This window comes from Callorhinchus milii, unplaced genomic scaffold, assembly GCF_018977255.1.
Source record: "Callorhinchus milii isolate IMCB2004 unplaced genomic scaffold, IMCB_Cmil_1.0 Scaffold12, whole genome shotgun sequence".
Classification (NCBI taxonomy): Eukaryota; Metazoa; Chordata; class Chondrichthyes; order Chimaeriformes; family Callorhinchidae; genus Callorhinchus; species Callorhinchus milii.
Window position 1 is genome coordinate 7446175 of NW_024704753.1, and position 17080 is coordinate 7463254.

Below are 17080 nucleotides of genomic sequence, written 5' to 3' on the forward strand. Positions count from 1 at the left end.
GGCTGAAGAATGCACTCACTAAGCAACTTTGACAGTAAAACATAGGAAGGATGGAATATTTCCTAACAATCTGCTGTAGACAATTAACCTGCATTCATGTAATGTAATGCCATGCACTTTCATGTACTACATTGTAGACACCTGTATTGTTATTCTGTTGAGATCCTGGCTCTTTGACCAGCTTCATTAAAGAAAAAGTAAATAACAAATGTTTTTAAAATACAAAATCTAAATGCCACAGTGTCAATCAGAGGGTTGAATATATTAAAGCTGCATTGATTCAATTGCTGCCTTATAACTCACTGCCAGACATGATTATCATAAGTGTGTGTATGCGTCTTGTACAAATAACCAGTTTCAGAGCACCTTGCTGCTGATACCTTACATGATACACTCCACACAGAGCCTAATAATAATCCCTCCAAAACTAAAAACAATAATAAATTGTTCATTTTCAATCTACGACTGTTTGTGGGACATTGCTGTGCGCAATTGGCTGCCGCGTTCGCCCACAAATATATACAGTCAATTCACTTTACAGTCTGTTCTGTGAAGCACTTTGAGACATCTCAAAGACATGAAGAGGTGCTATATCAAATGCAAGGATTATTATTCATTTCCTTTACATTTATATAGATTGTACAGCACGAAAAGAGGCCATTCGGACCAACTGATATGTGCGGTATCCCACACCCGCCCACACCCTCCCTCATGTCTATCTCTTAACTTCCTCTTGAATGCATGTACAACAACAACAAAAAAAAAATTACATTTATAGAGCGCCTTTCACGTTGGGAAGATGTCCCAAAGCGCTGAACAGTCAGGTGTCGGGGCCTGAGCATGGCGGAGGGGTCGTGTAGGGGTGAGGGAAGGCAGAGAGGTGGGAGGGAGACGAAAGTCACGATCGAAGAGAAGGGTCATGAGACCGGCCTTGAAAGAGGCAAAGGAGGAAGCGAGGGGAAGGGACCATGGGATGGAGTTCCAGAGTGTGGGGGCAGAAAGGCTGAAAGCCCGGCCACCAATGTTAGGGCGGGTCGGGTGGAAGACATGGAGCAGGCCGGAGCCCGATGAACGGAGAGAGCAGGCAGGTTGGTAGAGGGTCAGCAGGTCAGAGAGGTAGGAGGGGGCAAGGCCATGGATGTCCTTAAAGGTGAGGACGAGGATCTTGAACTCGATCCTCTGGGGGATGGGGAGCCAGTGGAGTCGGGCGAGGGTGGGACTGATGGGAGCCTGATGCGCAAGAGTACACGAGCTGCAGAGTTTTGGATGATCTGCAGCTTGTGAAGGGAAGAGTTGGGAAGGCCGATGAGGAGGGAGTTTCCATAGTCGAGCCTTGAGGTGACGAATGCATGGGTGAGGGTTTCGGCAGCCTGAGGGGTGAGGCAGTGGCGGAGTCTGGAAATGTTGCGGAGTTGGTGGTAGGCAGTGCCGGTCATGGCGCGGATGTGGGGGAGAAAGGACAGTTCAGGGTCAAACAAGACACCCAGGCTCCTGATTGGCTTAGTGAGGTTGAGTGTGCAGCCATGGAGGCTGATGCTGCCAGCGCCTGAGGTGTGGAGGCGCTGGTGTGAGCCAATCAGGAGGGCCTCGGTCTTGCTGACGTTGAGTTGGAGAAAGTTGTCCCTCATCCAGGACTTTATGTCGGACAGGCAGTCGGTAGTCCTGGAGTTGAGGGTGGAGGCAAAGAGATAGAGTTGGGTGTCATCCGCATACATGTGGAAATTTACCCCATGTCTGTGGATGATGTCACCAAGGGGGAGTATGTAGAGGGTGAAGAAGCGGGGACCGAGGACAGAGCCCTGAGGAACACTGCACGAGACAGTGCGGGGGCTGGAGGAGAAACCGTTTTCTGCGATGAAGTGGAGGCGATGTGAAAGGTAGGACCTGAACCAGTCAAGGACAGCCTTGAAGGTTGAGGTGGGAGGAGATGTGGTGGAGGAGGATTGAGTGGTCCACGGTGTCAAAGGCGGCGGAGAGGTTGAGGAGGACGAGGAGGCAGAGGTGCCCTGCTCACATATGGTCAGGATGTCGTTTGTGACCTTGACCAGGGCAGTTTCCATGCTGTGGGCAGCACGGAAACCCAATTGAAGGGGTTCATGGAGGGAGTGGAGTGCTTTGTGGAGTCCTGTAGCTCAGTGGTTAGAGCACTTGCTTTGCAAGCGAGAGGCCTGAGTTCAATTCCAGGCAGAGGGCGAAACCTTGGGCAAGTTTCCTTACTCCACACAGAGCCTAATAATAATCCCTCCAAAACCAAAAACAATAATAAAATTGGCATTTTCAATCTACGACTGTTTGTGGGACATTGCTGTGCGCAATTGGCTGCCGCGTTCACCCACAAATTTACAGTCAATTCACTTTACAGTGTGTTCTGTGAAGCGCTTTGGGACGTCCTTCCGACGTGAAAAGCGCTATATCAAATGCAAGGATTATTATTATTATTATTATTATTATTAGTGGGAGGAGAGGAAAGAGCGAAGCTGGGAGGCAACGGCTTTCTCAAGGACCTTGGATAGGAAAGGGAGGTTTGAAATGGGCCGGTAGCTAGATAGCTGTGATGGGTCAAGGGAAGATTTCTTCAAGGTACACTGGTAAATGCATTGAAACTATCTGAACAGTTCTTCTAACAACAAACAGAAAAAAACGGCTTAAAAATTGAGGCTGTATTTAAGAACCTGCCAAATTATGAGGACTCTGAAATTCTACTCAGAGTAAATCGGACCATGGTGGAATTTTTCCATATGGGTACTTTCGGATCTGATTTTTACTTGCTGCACCATCACAGAAAACTGTGTTAGTAATAATAATCCTTACCTTTGATACAGCGCCTTGCACATTGGGAGGACTTCTCAAAGCGCTTCACAGGAAATGCAACAAAATGTAGTTTTGTAGGGGAATGCGGGAGCCAAATTTGTACACAGCAATATCCAATCTACCATGATCAAATAGTGTCGTGTTTATGTGTATCTTACTCTTATACCTTTCATTTCAAATAAATATTTCTATTGAATGTATCATTTTACAATGAAATAAATAATCATAATTTGGTCCTCAATCCTGTTGGTGACACACTGCTTTGAGCAAATGGCTGACGAGTTTCGCCCACAAAATATACAATTAATTCACTTTACTGTGAAGCGCTTTGAGATATCTCGAAGACTTGATGAAGTGCTATATCATATGCAAGGATTATTATTATTATTTATTGTTCCCTTTTATGTACATCAAAGGAAGATAATATGTAATATTAGTTGATGAAAAAGGAAGATTCAGGTGCTGGGGAATCTTATGAAATTAAAATTACTGCTCATCAATGAGAGCGGAAGAATGCTGATTTATAAGTGCTTTAAGAACTTTATAAATAGTAAATTTTGCCAACTGGTGACATGCATTAATATTTGAGATGAGTAGATCAGAATTAATAAGTATCATGGCTCGCAGTAAGTTCCATGCGACAAAGCCATTGTTCTGCACCTTTTTAATTTATATTTGAATTATTCATAAATGAAATGAATAGGTTTGAAAATAGAGGTGCAAAGAATTTGCTCATTAATGATGGGTCTTCTACCATCTTCCTGAACAAATCAATCAATGTATTTTGTTGATTGCGAAATCGTGTAATGTTCACATCGTTATGTGGAACAATGATTATTATTCATGAATGTAAAATAATTTCTCAAAAGCTCCTAAATTGTCCATAGCAATGAATAGATTTTATATTGCCCTTTGAATATGGATGATATCTGTATACAGAGCAAACACTGTAAACCAGGTCCAAAATCTCAGAAGCTACGTAATAATGAAGTGTGAAAAATTGGCCAACTTCCAGATCATCAGGTTCCACTGAGGTCACTTTGTGCACGATGTGCGCTGTGTGCTGCTGACATCACTTCCTGTATGACTTAGACATGAAGCACTGATGATGTTGCTTTTCACAGGAAGTGATGTCAACAGTGATGGGTCGACCCCAAAGTCAGCCATTTTCAAAGTTGGAAGTTGTCTAATCAGCCTCGGAGTGAGTGAACCACACTTCCCTTTATAGCATGAGGGCTTCAGTGGACAGGTATTCTGAGCAACCTGTGCATCGCTGGATTATGGTCTGACTGCATTCTTCAACTGAAAGTTTTGCTACTTCTCAACCAGAATCTTCTGCAATTCTAATAGCAGAGTCCACTCTGTCGGTAGCAAATGTTATGCTGTTGCAAGTGCCATATGTAATACAAAATAGTTACAAATTCAAATAATAATGGGGCCTAGAATCCATCAATCAAGCAAAGCTAATGACAGGAAAGCTTTGTAGGCAGGAATTGGCAATGAGTTTATGTTAATGAATATCTAATGGGAGGTTTATTTCATTATTGCCATGTAGCTTTTAGCTGAGTAGCTGTCTCTCATTGTGGAAATGCATTTGCAATGAGTACGTCTCTATCAAAGACCTAGAAGACATTCCGAGCTAAATTTAACAATTCTATACCATTTAAAATCCTATGCACATATGCCGTGTATTCTCTAAGAATACAAATCAGTTTCATTACCCCCCACCCCCAAACAGATTTGTGGCCTTGTGCCGAATGTTGCTATGGCAACCAGTGACATAATTCCAGATTCCATTCAGCTTTAAATCGAGTGCTTGAGAGACTTAAATTCTACTGCCAGAAAATTTATATTTTGGCCCATCTTTTATTTCATCTTTTTGATGCACTGTTAAATATCTATCTATCCCCATACTTACAGGGCCTTATTTTTCGCTATAATTTTCATAGGTCTATGACCCTGGAATCCAAACATTTTACTCAGCTAAGAAATTACAATTGCCGCTGCATTTGGCTGGACAGGTTCAGCAATGACATATGGTCTGGTGGTCTTCAGCCAGCAAGGGATTTGTTGCCATGTCAATCAAAGTGACAGCAGCAAAACCAATCTTGCTCAGAGCAGACACTGTTTTCTGAGCAATTCTGCGCATCCTTTCTTTTTTTAAGGGCATTCTATCACACCTCACCATTTCTGTGTTTCGTAAAATTATTTTCCCTTGATTCTTTGACTTGCTGCATTGATTGTTTATTATATTCAACGTTACCACTAATGAAGGTGCAAACTGGAGCGCTTCCCTCTGCAGACCTGGGTGCAGAGAAGTGACAGATGGTGATATTATTCTAGCTGAGCACGTCTGATCTGGAATGCAGCAAGTGGCATCACATGACAGTGGGACTATTAACATGAAATCATTCTTCATAAATACATTTCTTCTGACTCTTTAACTGTTAGCTCGCTGGATACCATGAGTTGACGGTAATTGGTGCCTGATTTTCAATTTAGTTGTCAGGAATTGTTAATAACAATCCCTCCATGGTCTTGTCCCACCCTACCTTGAGACCTCCACCAACCCAGCTGCTCCCTCTGCTCAGTGGCACCGGCCCACTTCATGTGTCTGTCCTACCCATCCCACCATTAGTGATTTGGCTTGCAGGCATCTGCCCCCGCTCTCTTGATCTCAATCCGGTCCCTCACCTCTTTCAAGGTCCACCTCAAAACCTTCCTCTTTGATTGCGCCCTTGTCACCTTTCCCTCCCCCTCCCCTGCCGGCTATCACCCAATGCTTGGATGCAAGCCTGCCAACATTCAATGTATTATTCACAGATGAATAATGCAAGGTCCAGAGCATGACTTCATATCCATTTGACAGTACCCAAGCAAAAGGAAAAAGGGGTCAATGCCTTCAGAGAGGAAGAAAGGGGAAAAATTGTCAAGCAAATAAAAATCATGATTTCTCTTATGCTGATTACACAGATCATAATTTTTAGTCATTAACGTATGATACACCCTATAGTTGAAGAGAAGGTAGTTGAACTTTGAATGTTTGATGACTTTGAGATGAATAAGAATTGTCGATAAACCAAATATTCCTAACTACAGAGGCACAGAAAAGCTTCCCAAATTGGTTTTCCGACTCTTAGATACTGCTGATAGTTTCTCTTTGTTCATGGATATTTCAATACATCACGGTGATAAGTGCACATTATTTAGTAGTGCTGCAAGTCTTAGAACATTAAAACAACCATCAGGAGGCATTTGTGTGTCATATGCTGATCACCTGGGCCAACAGAAAAGTGTGAAAATATTTGCCAAAATTTGCAGGGAATTGTGGGAGTTGATTGGGCGATTGAGATACATTTTACTGCCAACCTACATTTTTTCACTTTATTGATAAAAACTAAACATGAGGAAATAACACATATTAGATCATTGCAACAAAACTTATTAATTTCTTATTTAACAAAAACTGGGTGGCCTTTTGGGGGGAGGTGGGGGGTACCAAGCAGGCATGAAAAACAAAAAACAGTGTCCTGACTGCAGGATGACAGGAGCTCACCACCTTCTGCCTCTCAGGGCCCAACACCGCACAGAGAGACTCAGAGAGAGAGACACACACACTCACAGACAAAGAGAGAGAGACACACACTCACAGACACGAGAGAGAGACACATTCATAGATACCTGGAGACACACACTCACAGACACAGAGAGAGACACATTCATAGATACATGGAGACACACATTCACAGATACACACACTCACAGACAAAGAGAGAGACACACAGACGCAGAGAGAAGACACACTCAGAAACACAGAGAGAGAGACACACTCACAGACACACACACACACTCACAGACACAGAGACACACTCACAGACACAGTGACACAAACTCACAGATAGAGAAAGAGACACTCACAGACACAGAGAGGCACACAGTCACAGACACAGAGCGAGACACACACACACTCAGACATGGAGACACACAACCCATAGACACACAGAGAGAGACACACTCACAGACACGCACAATCACAGACACAGAGAGATACACACTCAGACAAAGAGAGACACACACTCACAGACAAAGAGAGAAACACACAGACACAGACATTCATAGATACATGGAGACACACACTCACAGACACACACGCTCACAGACAAAGAGAGATACACACAGACAGAGAGAGAGACAGACTCACAAATACAGAGAGAGAGAGACACACTCACAGACAGAGAGACACACACTCACAGACCCAAAGAGGCACACACTCACAGACACAGAGCAAGACACACACACTCAGACATGGAGAGACACACAACTCACAGATACAGAGAGAGAGAGACACTCACAGACACACACACTCACAGACGCAGAGACACACACTCACAAACACAGAAAGACACACATGCTCTACACAAAGAGAAACACATTCTCCGAGAGAGAGAGAGAGAGAGACACATACACATAGACACAAAGAACCACACACACGGGAGAGAGAGACACATACATATTCACGCAGGGACACTCAGAAACACACACACACATAGAGAAAGAGACAAACAGCACACTCCTACAGACACTCACAAACATAAGGAGGGGAGAGACACATTTACATAGAAACACACACAAACATATAGAGAGAGAGACACACACACAGAAACACTCACAAACACATAGAGAGATACACACACACAGAGACGCTCACAAACAGAGAGAGAGAGAGAGACACACCTAGAAACACTCACAAACATAGAGAGAGACACACACATAGAGACACTCACAGAGAGAGACACACACACACACACATAGAGACATTCACAGACACAGAGACACTCACAAACACAGAGAGACAGGGTAGAAAAATAAATAAGTAACAATCAACAACAACAGCAACAATAAATAAATTACAATCAACAACAACAGTAACAACAAGAACTTGCATTAATGTAGAACTCTTCATATAGAATAACACTGCAGTGTGCCTTACAGTGACGGGCACAGAAGCCGAGCATGGGGAAGGGCGGAGATGACCAATGCTACAGTCAATATGGTAGGTTTTAATGTAGGACTTGAATTCAGGTAGAGATGGAACAGGGCCGAGGTAGAGGGATTGATTGAGGGAGTGTTCCAGAGGTTAGGATAAGATGTATCAGCAATCATCTTAAATATTTCTGTGTTTGCAAGGATGGCGACTTTCTCTCTTCCCCCTCAAGCACTACGGGAATTAAAAATTTCAGCGTTTTCTTTTGAAATGCTACTTGTGCTTGTGAAAGACACCTGTTCCCCATCATCCTCAGCAGCTATGCGCTGAGCTCAGCGTTTTTCTCTCTTCACTTCATTCCTTAGGACATTTGCAGACTGATGTTATTTTCCAGTTGTACAGCTACTCTTAGATGTCAATTTTTGATAAGCTGAAAACTTTTCAGCTAATATGAATGTCACTCCGAGCCTTTTTGTGAAAATAATGCATTTCCACCTGAGCCCAGATTTACTCTATTTTCTTAGCATTTCTGGGTGTTCAGATGGTGGAAAATTCTTAAACACAGTTTTTATTTTTAAACCATTTTTTCTGTGAATTTGTTTTAAGAACCATAGAAGGTCGGCTTCAAAGTGAAGCCTGAATTCAGTAATTTGCCAAAAATCTGGATTCTCTGAAATGCAAAAATGATAGAGGATATCTACACTGCGTGGAAGTTCATCCCATCTGTGTTTCAATTTATTTAAATTGCCAACTACGGATTTTAAAAATATGATTCAATATTCATTGCAATGCAAATGTAAGAATTATTATAAATTATGCTAATGATGGATCATTTACTGAGAGCTGATATTAAAAGTATTTGACATCTCTACAATTGTTTGCTCTCTCCAGCTGGGGAACCCAAGGTGACTTTACCACCACACACCCACTTCCTGCTGTAAAGGTGAAGCTCTTCACAGAGAGCACTGGTGTGTTGGCTCTGGAGGACAAGGAGCTTGGTCGGGTGAGTACGCTTTATTTCCTGTGATGAATCATTTATGACATGGGGAGCCTGCCAAATCTGCACAGGCTGCCACTAGATCTGGTGCCAAAGGAGTGGTTTTTTACTCCCTACAATAACTTAATATTGCTGGCCAGAGCACTTTTAGAAGATCACAAATAACTAGACTTCATTTCTTTCTGTGTTAAGTCTGTTTCCATTGGAACACTTTCTGTTGAATTCAGTCTTATACAAAGCATTGATTTTGTTATTTGAGATCAGGGTAATGTTAAATATTGTTGCTTGCAGCTTGTAAATCCACCTTCCTAATCCTACAATATCTCTCAATGCATGAGATTGCTTCATCTCATTGCTTTGTCTATTGTCATCTCCTCTGTTGACCCTAGACCACTTTAACCAAGAGATCTGGCCTCACAGTCAGTATATGTAAAAGCATGTCAACAGACTTGCATCTGCTATTTTATCATAGAGCTGTGACTGAAAAGCAAACGTGTGCTGAGAGGGAGGAAAATTATTAACGTAAAACTAATCAGTTGGGTGGAAGTGATTTCAATGCAAACATATTTATCTCTGCTGGAGATACTGCAGGGGAGAGGACACAATATTCCATATCTTCTGGGCATGCTGAAGGATTTAAGGGTGCAAAAAAAGTGACCTAGTACACAATCAAATCAGCCTACTGCCTGTGAGGCATATACACCCAACACCAGTGTGTAGACTCTTGGGATTTCTCCTTAACTGAAACCAAACAGTGCATCCATTAAAGTGTTGGCATCTCCCCCTCCACCCATGGTGGAAACTAGCTCAGTTGAATAAAATAAATATATTCCCAGAAACTATATTAAAAGATATTGATCATGTCTGATTCCCTATTCACATTGCATTGTATAATACAATATAATTGTAGCAGACTGCAAGAGGACATAGACAGACTGTTGAAATGGGCAGGCAAGTGGGAGATGAAGTTTAATGTGGAGAAATGCTAAGTGATGCATTTTGGGAGGAAGAATGAGGAGAGGCAATATAAACTATATGGTAAACTCTTAAAGGGGGTGAAGGAACAGAGAGACCTGGAGGTTCATAAAAGTAAACCTTTGAAGGTGGCAGGACAGGTAGATAAAGCTGTTAAAAAAGCATACGGGATACTAGGCTTTATAAATAGGGGCATAGAATACAAAAGTCAGGAAGTTATGATGAACATTTATAAAACACTGGTTAGGCCTCAGCTAAATCACAAAGCATTCTCTAATTTACAAACTTTACAATTACACTTGCCTGATGGTATGAAAATTGTATTAAATTTAATATGATTTCTAGTTTTCCTACTGTGTTCAGGTCTGGACCCCACACTTTAGGAAGGATGTGAAGGCATTGGAGAGGTTGCAAAGGAGATTTACCAGAATGGTACCAGGAATGAAGGACTTCAGATATGAGGAGAGGCTAGAGAAGCTAGGATTATTTTCCTTGGAGCAGAGGAGGTTAAGAGGAGACTTAATAGAAGGTTTCAAAATTACAAGGGGATTCGATAAGATGAATAAGGAGAAATTATTTCCACTGGCGGGTGGGTCAGTAACCCGAGGGCACCGATTTAAAATAGTTGTTTAAAGAAACAGAGGGGAGGTGAGGAGCAATTTTTTTCACACAGCGAGTTGTTCAGATCTGGAATGCATTGCCTGAAAGAGTGATGGAAGCCAATTTGATAACAACTTTTAAGAAAGAAGTAGATAATTATTTTGGGAGGACAAGTTTGCAGGGCTAATGGGGAGAGCTCAGGGGAGTGGGATTGATTTAGATAGCTCTTTTCATCATTTTCAAGATCCGGCATAGGCACGATGGGCCAAATGGACTCCTTCTGTGCTGTATAATTCTATGATTCTATGATAAGTTATGCAATGTATACTGCAAACACAGGAAACAAAATGTGACAACTGACTGACTTTGAGTTGCAATAAAAGACAGCTTAAAATACATTCATCTTGTCAGGACTTTGAGCTTGTGATTCAGCTACAAGTGCTTTTGAGCCAGTCTTTCCTAGCCTGACACTCCAGTGCAATACTGCTACATTGTTAGAGATGATGTAAAGCTGAGGTCTTGTCTGCCCATTCAGGTGGATGTCAAAGATCCCATGGTACTATTTGAAAAGGGAAGTGTTTTTCCCAGAAATTACCAAAAGTTTGATCATTTTATGTTTACGTGTGGGTCATTGCTGTAGGCGTTTTGGGAATGCATTTGTCTACAACTACAGTCATTACACTTTACAATAAATCCAGCAAAGCATTTTGAGACAGTTCAACGACTTAATAAGGCATTGCAAGCATTATTATTATTATTATTATTTTTATTCCAAGAAGCCACAATGAGAAGTTAATTCTTTCGTCCGAATTTTTACTGTGTGCCTTCTGACTTGTGAACTCTTGAGAGTGGTGACCACTTTTCTAGTATTGTAAATTCAGAGGGTTTCACACTGTTGGTGTCTGAGCACCTGTGGAGTCCTGTAGCTCAGTGGTTAGAGCACTCACTTTGCAAGCGAGAGACCTGAGTTCAATTCCAGGCAGGGCAAAACCTTGGGCAAGTTTCCTTACTCCACACGCCTAATAATAATCCCTCCAAAAACCAAACAAAAATAATAAATTGGTCATTTTCAATCTACGACTGTTTGTGGGACATTGCTGTGCGCAATTGGCTGCCGCATTCGCCCACAAATATACAGTCAATTCACTTTACAGTGTGTTCTGTGAAGCGCTTTGGGACGTCCTCCTGACGTGAAAAGCGCTATATCAAATGCAAGGATTATTATTATTATTATTATTTAGTGGATTGATTGATATCCAAGGGCACTGCTCTCGGTCATCTCTAAAGGTTCAACTCCCACCCCAGTATCAGGCATCATTTTATAAGAACACTATCATTTCCGAGGCTGGGTTCAAACAATGTGTATCTGTCAGAATCAGCATTTTGTTTCATGCACAACCTTCCGAAAGAACTCTAGACTTAACTTTCCAAAAGGCAGTTTTGTGAGGGGGGACAGGGGAAGTACATGTGATTCCTGGGGAGACAGGATCCTTTGTTCAGATTAACTATTTATTTTATTCTCAGTGTGTAAAATGGAAATTATTTGAAGAATAATGATAATCAATAATATCCTGCAACCCGTGTAGAAATATTGAAGTGCAGCTGAGCAGATCCAGCTTTGCATATATAATGAAAATCTGCTTCAAAATTGCTAAGTGAATTCAGAAAGGGTGGAATTACATTGGTAAAGCTACTGATGTTGGCGGGGTTCAATACAATTTACATTTATATGATGCCTTTCATGTTGGGATGAGCCCTTCAAATAAATTTGAATTCATGGAGTCCTGTAGCTCAGTGGTTAGAGCAAGTGAGAGACCTGGGTTCGATCCCCGGCAGGGCAAAATGTTGAGCAAGTTTCTTTAGCAGTAACTAGGAACCTGAATATTAGTCAATTGGTGGGTCACTTTCCAGGCGTAATATTTCCTTCAAAAAAAAATAATAAATTGGTCACTTCAATCCACAACTGTTTGTGGGACACTGCTTTGTGCAATTGGCTGCCACGTTTTGCCCACAAAATATACAGTCAATGCACTTTACACTATATTCTGTGAAGCGCTTTGAGACGGCTCGAAGATGTGATAGGTACTCTATCAAATGCAAGAATTATTATTATTTTTATTATTTGTGTTGCAATTTCCCCATTATAAGCATACCGCAGCAAGGTCAGCAGTTGTACCAATGTGCAGAATTTCACACTTTGACATTTGATTCAGCAACAGGTACTTCTGAGCCAGGCTGCTCAGCCTGTAACAGTTGAGCTGCCATAGATGCACCAGTATAGTGGCAACAGTTTGGTTAAAATCGGAAAGTTAATTCTCTCCTGAGTTGGTAGCATGTATTGCACATATTTACACTAATTTATGGTTATGCATATATGTTGAGTCCTGTAGCTCAGTGGTTAGAGCACTCGCTTTGCAAGCGAGAGACCTGAGTTCAATTCCAGGCAGGGCGAAACCTTGGGCAAGTTTCCTTACTCCACACAGAGCCTAATAATAATCCCTCCAAAACCCCAAACAGTAATAAAAATTGATCATTTTCAATCTACGACTGTTTGTGGGACATTGCTGTGCGCAATTGGCTGCTGCGTTCGCCCACAAATATACAGTCAATTCACTTTACAGTGTGTTCTGTGAAGCGCTTTGGGACGTCCTCCTGACGTGAAAAGCGCTATATCAAAATGCAAGGATTATTATTATTATTATGTCAAGCTGATGAGAAACAACATCAGTGGTCGATTGTTTTAACTGGCAAATTTCTTCTCGCTGTGAGAATGAGTGTTGCATTGTGTAGAAATGCTTTTATATCAATCGTTGATGATGACGACCATCTGTGCAGCTCTCATTGTATTTGTTGTGTTCCTAATAGGCTGTCAAGCAATGCAGTCACACAGTAATTGTGCAATGGATCATTCAGTTAATTTCTCTGTCGATTGTCTCTCCTTTGTTGCAATGGCTGGCTTTATTTCACTGCAGACCAGCTGATCTGCAATAGTCTGTGGTTCCCCTGAGGTTGGCATCTAATTCACCTCAGCCTTGCTCCGACAAATGAAATAGTGTTGTTTTGAATTTTTTCAGGTTGTCTTGCATCCTACACCCAACAGTCCAAAATCAGCTGATTGGCACAAAATGGTTGTTTCGAAAAACAGCACCGACCAAGATCTAAAAATTAAATTGGCAGTACGGATGGATAAACCGCAGAATATGAAGCACTGTGGGTAAGTACTGGATTGTGAATTAAAAATACACTTGAAGGAAGTGATTGAGATATTGAATTTCTTAATCTGTTGGTTCTGGTAACATATAGGTGACGATTGGTGACATTTGATTAAGCTATGGGTTAGCAGCTACAGATAATGAGTTGGGTATCAATTACGTGTAATAGGATTGGTGACTGAATGGATACAACCTTCAGGTGTGTTATAAATGCATTTTTAAGGAATCCTAATTGCAAATTCAGATGTAAAAGGTTATTTCTTAATCTGAAGCCTGGTTTTGCTCCTATCTATTGGTTCCCTCTGCATTTCCAATGTTCTTAAATTTCCTTGAAAGAACACATGGAACCCTCTGGTGACAGTTCAGTTTTATTAAGTGGCCTTTGGTGATGTAAAATAAAAGAGAATGAACTTTATCTGTCTGCTTTTTCTGTTTTTATGTCACTTAAGAAAATACAGAATAAGATCAACTATTTTGCCACCGTAAGATATCAAAACATCTCAACACCACAAAGGAGAATATAATTTGAGATGCTGACCCTCTATTTTACCAAAGCATATTATTTGGGGAGAAAAGGTTTCTGTGGTGTGATATTCAGCCTTTCAATACGATGTTAATACATCGTCAACCTGATGAAAAATTGTGGAATTTGCAAACTCAAGAGAATATTCAGCTGGAGAAGGATAAAGGCTCAATCCTTATGAGAAGCTTGTGAGCTGATTGTAAATTTGTGTAGGCATCAGTAAAAGATATGAATATGTGATTGCAGCTGTGTAAGTAAGTGGTAAATGGGGCTTGAGGAGCACTGGGGAGCAGCAGTGAAGAAAAACAAAAGTTTAGCAGGAGTGTAACAGGAAGCAAATAGGTCCTAGAAGTGAGAGGAACAAGAAGGTCTGCCTGGAATTAGCACACCCATTTTATTCACATTGCCGAGCGTGGACTCCATTGTTTTTAATGATGTATAACTGTTACTGACAAAGGTCGAACATTCCACTGGTCGGGTGGAATACTGATCTTGGTTACAATCACTTGTGCACAACTGTATACATAGCCACCATTAAACATGGGGTCATGGGCTGGGCCAATAGAAAAGTGCTGCTGCAATTTTTCCGGGGAATTTGCTACAAGGAACAATTGCCGCTACAAACAACCTCCTCCGCTACAAACACCCCCCTATGTATGTGTCTCTCTCCCTGTCTGTGAGTGTGTGTCTCTCTATATCTGAGTGTATGTTTTCCTCTTATGTCTGTGAGTGTGTATGTCTCTATGAGTTTGTGTCTTTCTCTTTCTGTCTGTGAGTGCGTGTGTCTTTCTCTGTCTCTGAGTTTATATCTCTGATTGTGTGTGTGTCTCTCTCAGAGTTTAAGTGTATGTTCGTGTGTCTGTGACTTTGTTTCTCTGGGTGTGCACATGTGCGTATGTGTCTGTTTGTGTCTGTGTGTATCTGTTTTTCTCTCTCTGGGTCTGTGTGTGTGTTTGTGTGTATCTCTCTCTCTCTCTCTCTCTGTCTCTGTGCAGTGGTGGTTCTGAGAAGCAGGAGGTGGTGACCTCCTGGAGCCCCACAGTTAGGTGATGTTTAGCAGATCTCCAGGCCTTCAAATGTAGAAACTGCCCTGGTCAAGGTCACCAATGACATCCTGACCATCTGTGACCAGGGCTCCCTCTGCCTCCTCGTACTCCTCGACCTATCGGCAGCATTCGATACGGTCGACCACGCTATCCTCCTCCACCGCTTGTCCTCCCACCTCAACCTTCAAGGCCCTGTCCTTCAGTGGTTTAGGTCGTACCTCTCCCACCGTCTTCACTTTGTCTCCACAAATGGCTTTTCCTCCGGCCCCCGCACTGTCTCGTGCGGTGTCCCTCAAGGCTCTGTCCTCGGTCCCCTCCTCTTCACCCTCTATATGCTCCCCCTGTGGTGACATCATCCGCAGACATGGGGTTAACTTCCACATGTATGCGGATGACACCCAACTCTACCTTTCCTCCTCTACCCTCAACTCCACGACCACCGATGTCCTGACAGCTGCCTGTCCGACATCGAGTCCTGGACGAGAGACAACTTTCTTCAGCTCAACGTGCGCAAAACTGAGGCCCTCCTGATTGGCTCACGTCAGCGCCTCCGCACCTCAGGCGCTGACAGCATCAGCATCCAAGGCTGCACTCTCCACCTCTCAAAGCCGGTCAGGAACCTCGGTGTTCTGTTCGACCCTGAGCTGTCCTTTCTCCCTCATATTCGCGCCACAACTGGCACCGCCTTCCATCACCTCCGGAATGTCGCCAGACTACGGCACTACCTCACCCCTCACGCTGCTGAAACTCTGGTCCACACCTTTATCACCCCAAGGCTGGACTATGGGAACTCTCTCCTTGTCGGCCTTCCCGGCACCTCCCTCCACAAGCTGCAGGTCATTCAGAACTCTGCAGCTCGTGTACTGTCCCGCACCAGGCTTCGCGATCACATCACTCCCACCCTCGCTCGCCTCCACTGGCTCCCCATCCCCCAGAGGATCAAATTCAAGATCCTCATCCTCACCTACAAGGCCATTCACGGTCTCGCTCCCTCCTACCTCTCCGACCTACTATCCCCCTACTTACCTGCCCGTACCCTCCGTTCCTCTGGCTCCGGTCTGCTCCACATCCCCCGCCCCAACCGCCCTACCATCGGTGGTCGGGCCTTCAGCCTCTCAGCCCTGAGGCTCTGGAACTCTATCCCCCAGTGCCTTCGCCACTTCCTCCCTTTCCTCCTTCAAGGCCGGTCTCAAGACCTTTCTCTTTGACCGTGCCTTCAGCTCCCCTCTCGACTCTCTACCCCCTCCTCGCTCCCTCCCTTCCCTCCTCTCACCCTGACCATTTCCCCCCTGCTCGGGTCCTGACCCAACTGTACAGCTCCTTGGGACGTCGTCCCGACGTGAAAGGCGCTCAATAAATGGGATCTTGTTGTTGTTGTTGTTGTAGTGCGAGGTGGAAACGAGCCATTCGGCCATTCCCCCCACCCCATTGGGCGACCGAGGTGTTGTTAAAGAAACCATTAATTTTTTTTGCAATAATCTAAATCTAATACGTGTTATTTCCTCATGTTTACTTTTGATCAATGAAGTGAAAAAAATTAGGTTAGTGGTAAAATGTATCTCCCAACAACACCAATCAACCCCCATGATTTTCTGCAACATTTTGTCAAATTTCCCAGCAATTTTTGACAAATTTTTCCACAATTTTCTATTAGCCCTGGTCATGAAACAAACACACACACACCAAAAAGAGTAATGTGCACAGGTACGGGGGAAAAGACAGGTCAATGGGACTCAATGGATTGCTCTTTCAAAGAGTCAGCACAGCCACAATGGGCCAAATCGCCGCCTTCTATGTTAATGTTTCTAATGACATAAAAAGGGCAATTTTTTAGGCTAAAAAGGGCAAATGTGCCTCAAGCTTCACACACAAAGGAAAATCACCTGTTTCATTTCTGACATCAGCCATCCTCTATCCTCTCCAGAATACTAC

General features: G+C 42.9%; 1 protein-coding gene across 17 annotated transcripts in view; it reads left to right on the plus strand.

Annotated features, from left to right (window-relative positions):
• Positions 1–17080, plus strand: part of cadpsa (Ca2+-dependent activator protein for secretion a) — a 229556-nt gene that overhangs the window by 112074 nt on the left and 100402 nt on the right. For all 17 annotated transcript variants that reach the window (XM_007895168.2, XM_007895169.2, XM_042339419.1 and 14 more), the window contains exons 7-8: positions 8687–8798; positions 13442–13581. In XM_007895168.2, the coding sequence (XP_007893359.1) occupies positions 8687–8798; positions 13442–13581 (252 nt within the window). The remainder of the gene's footprint in view (positions 1–8686; positions 8799–13441; positions 13582–17080) is intronic.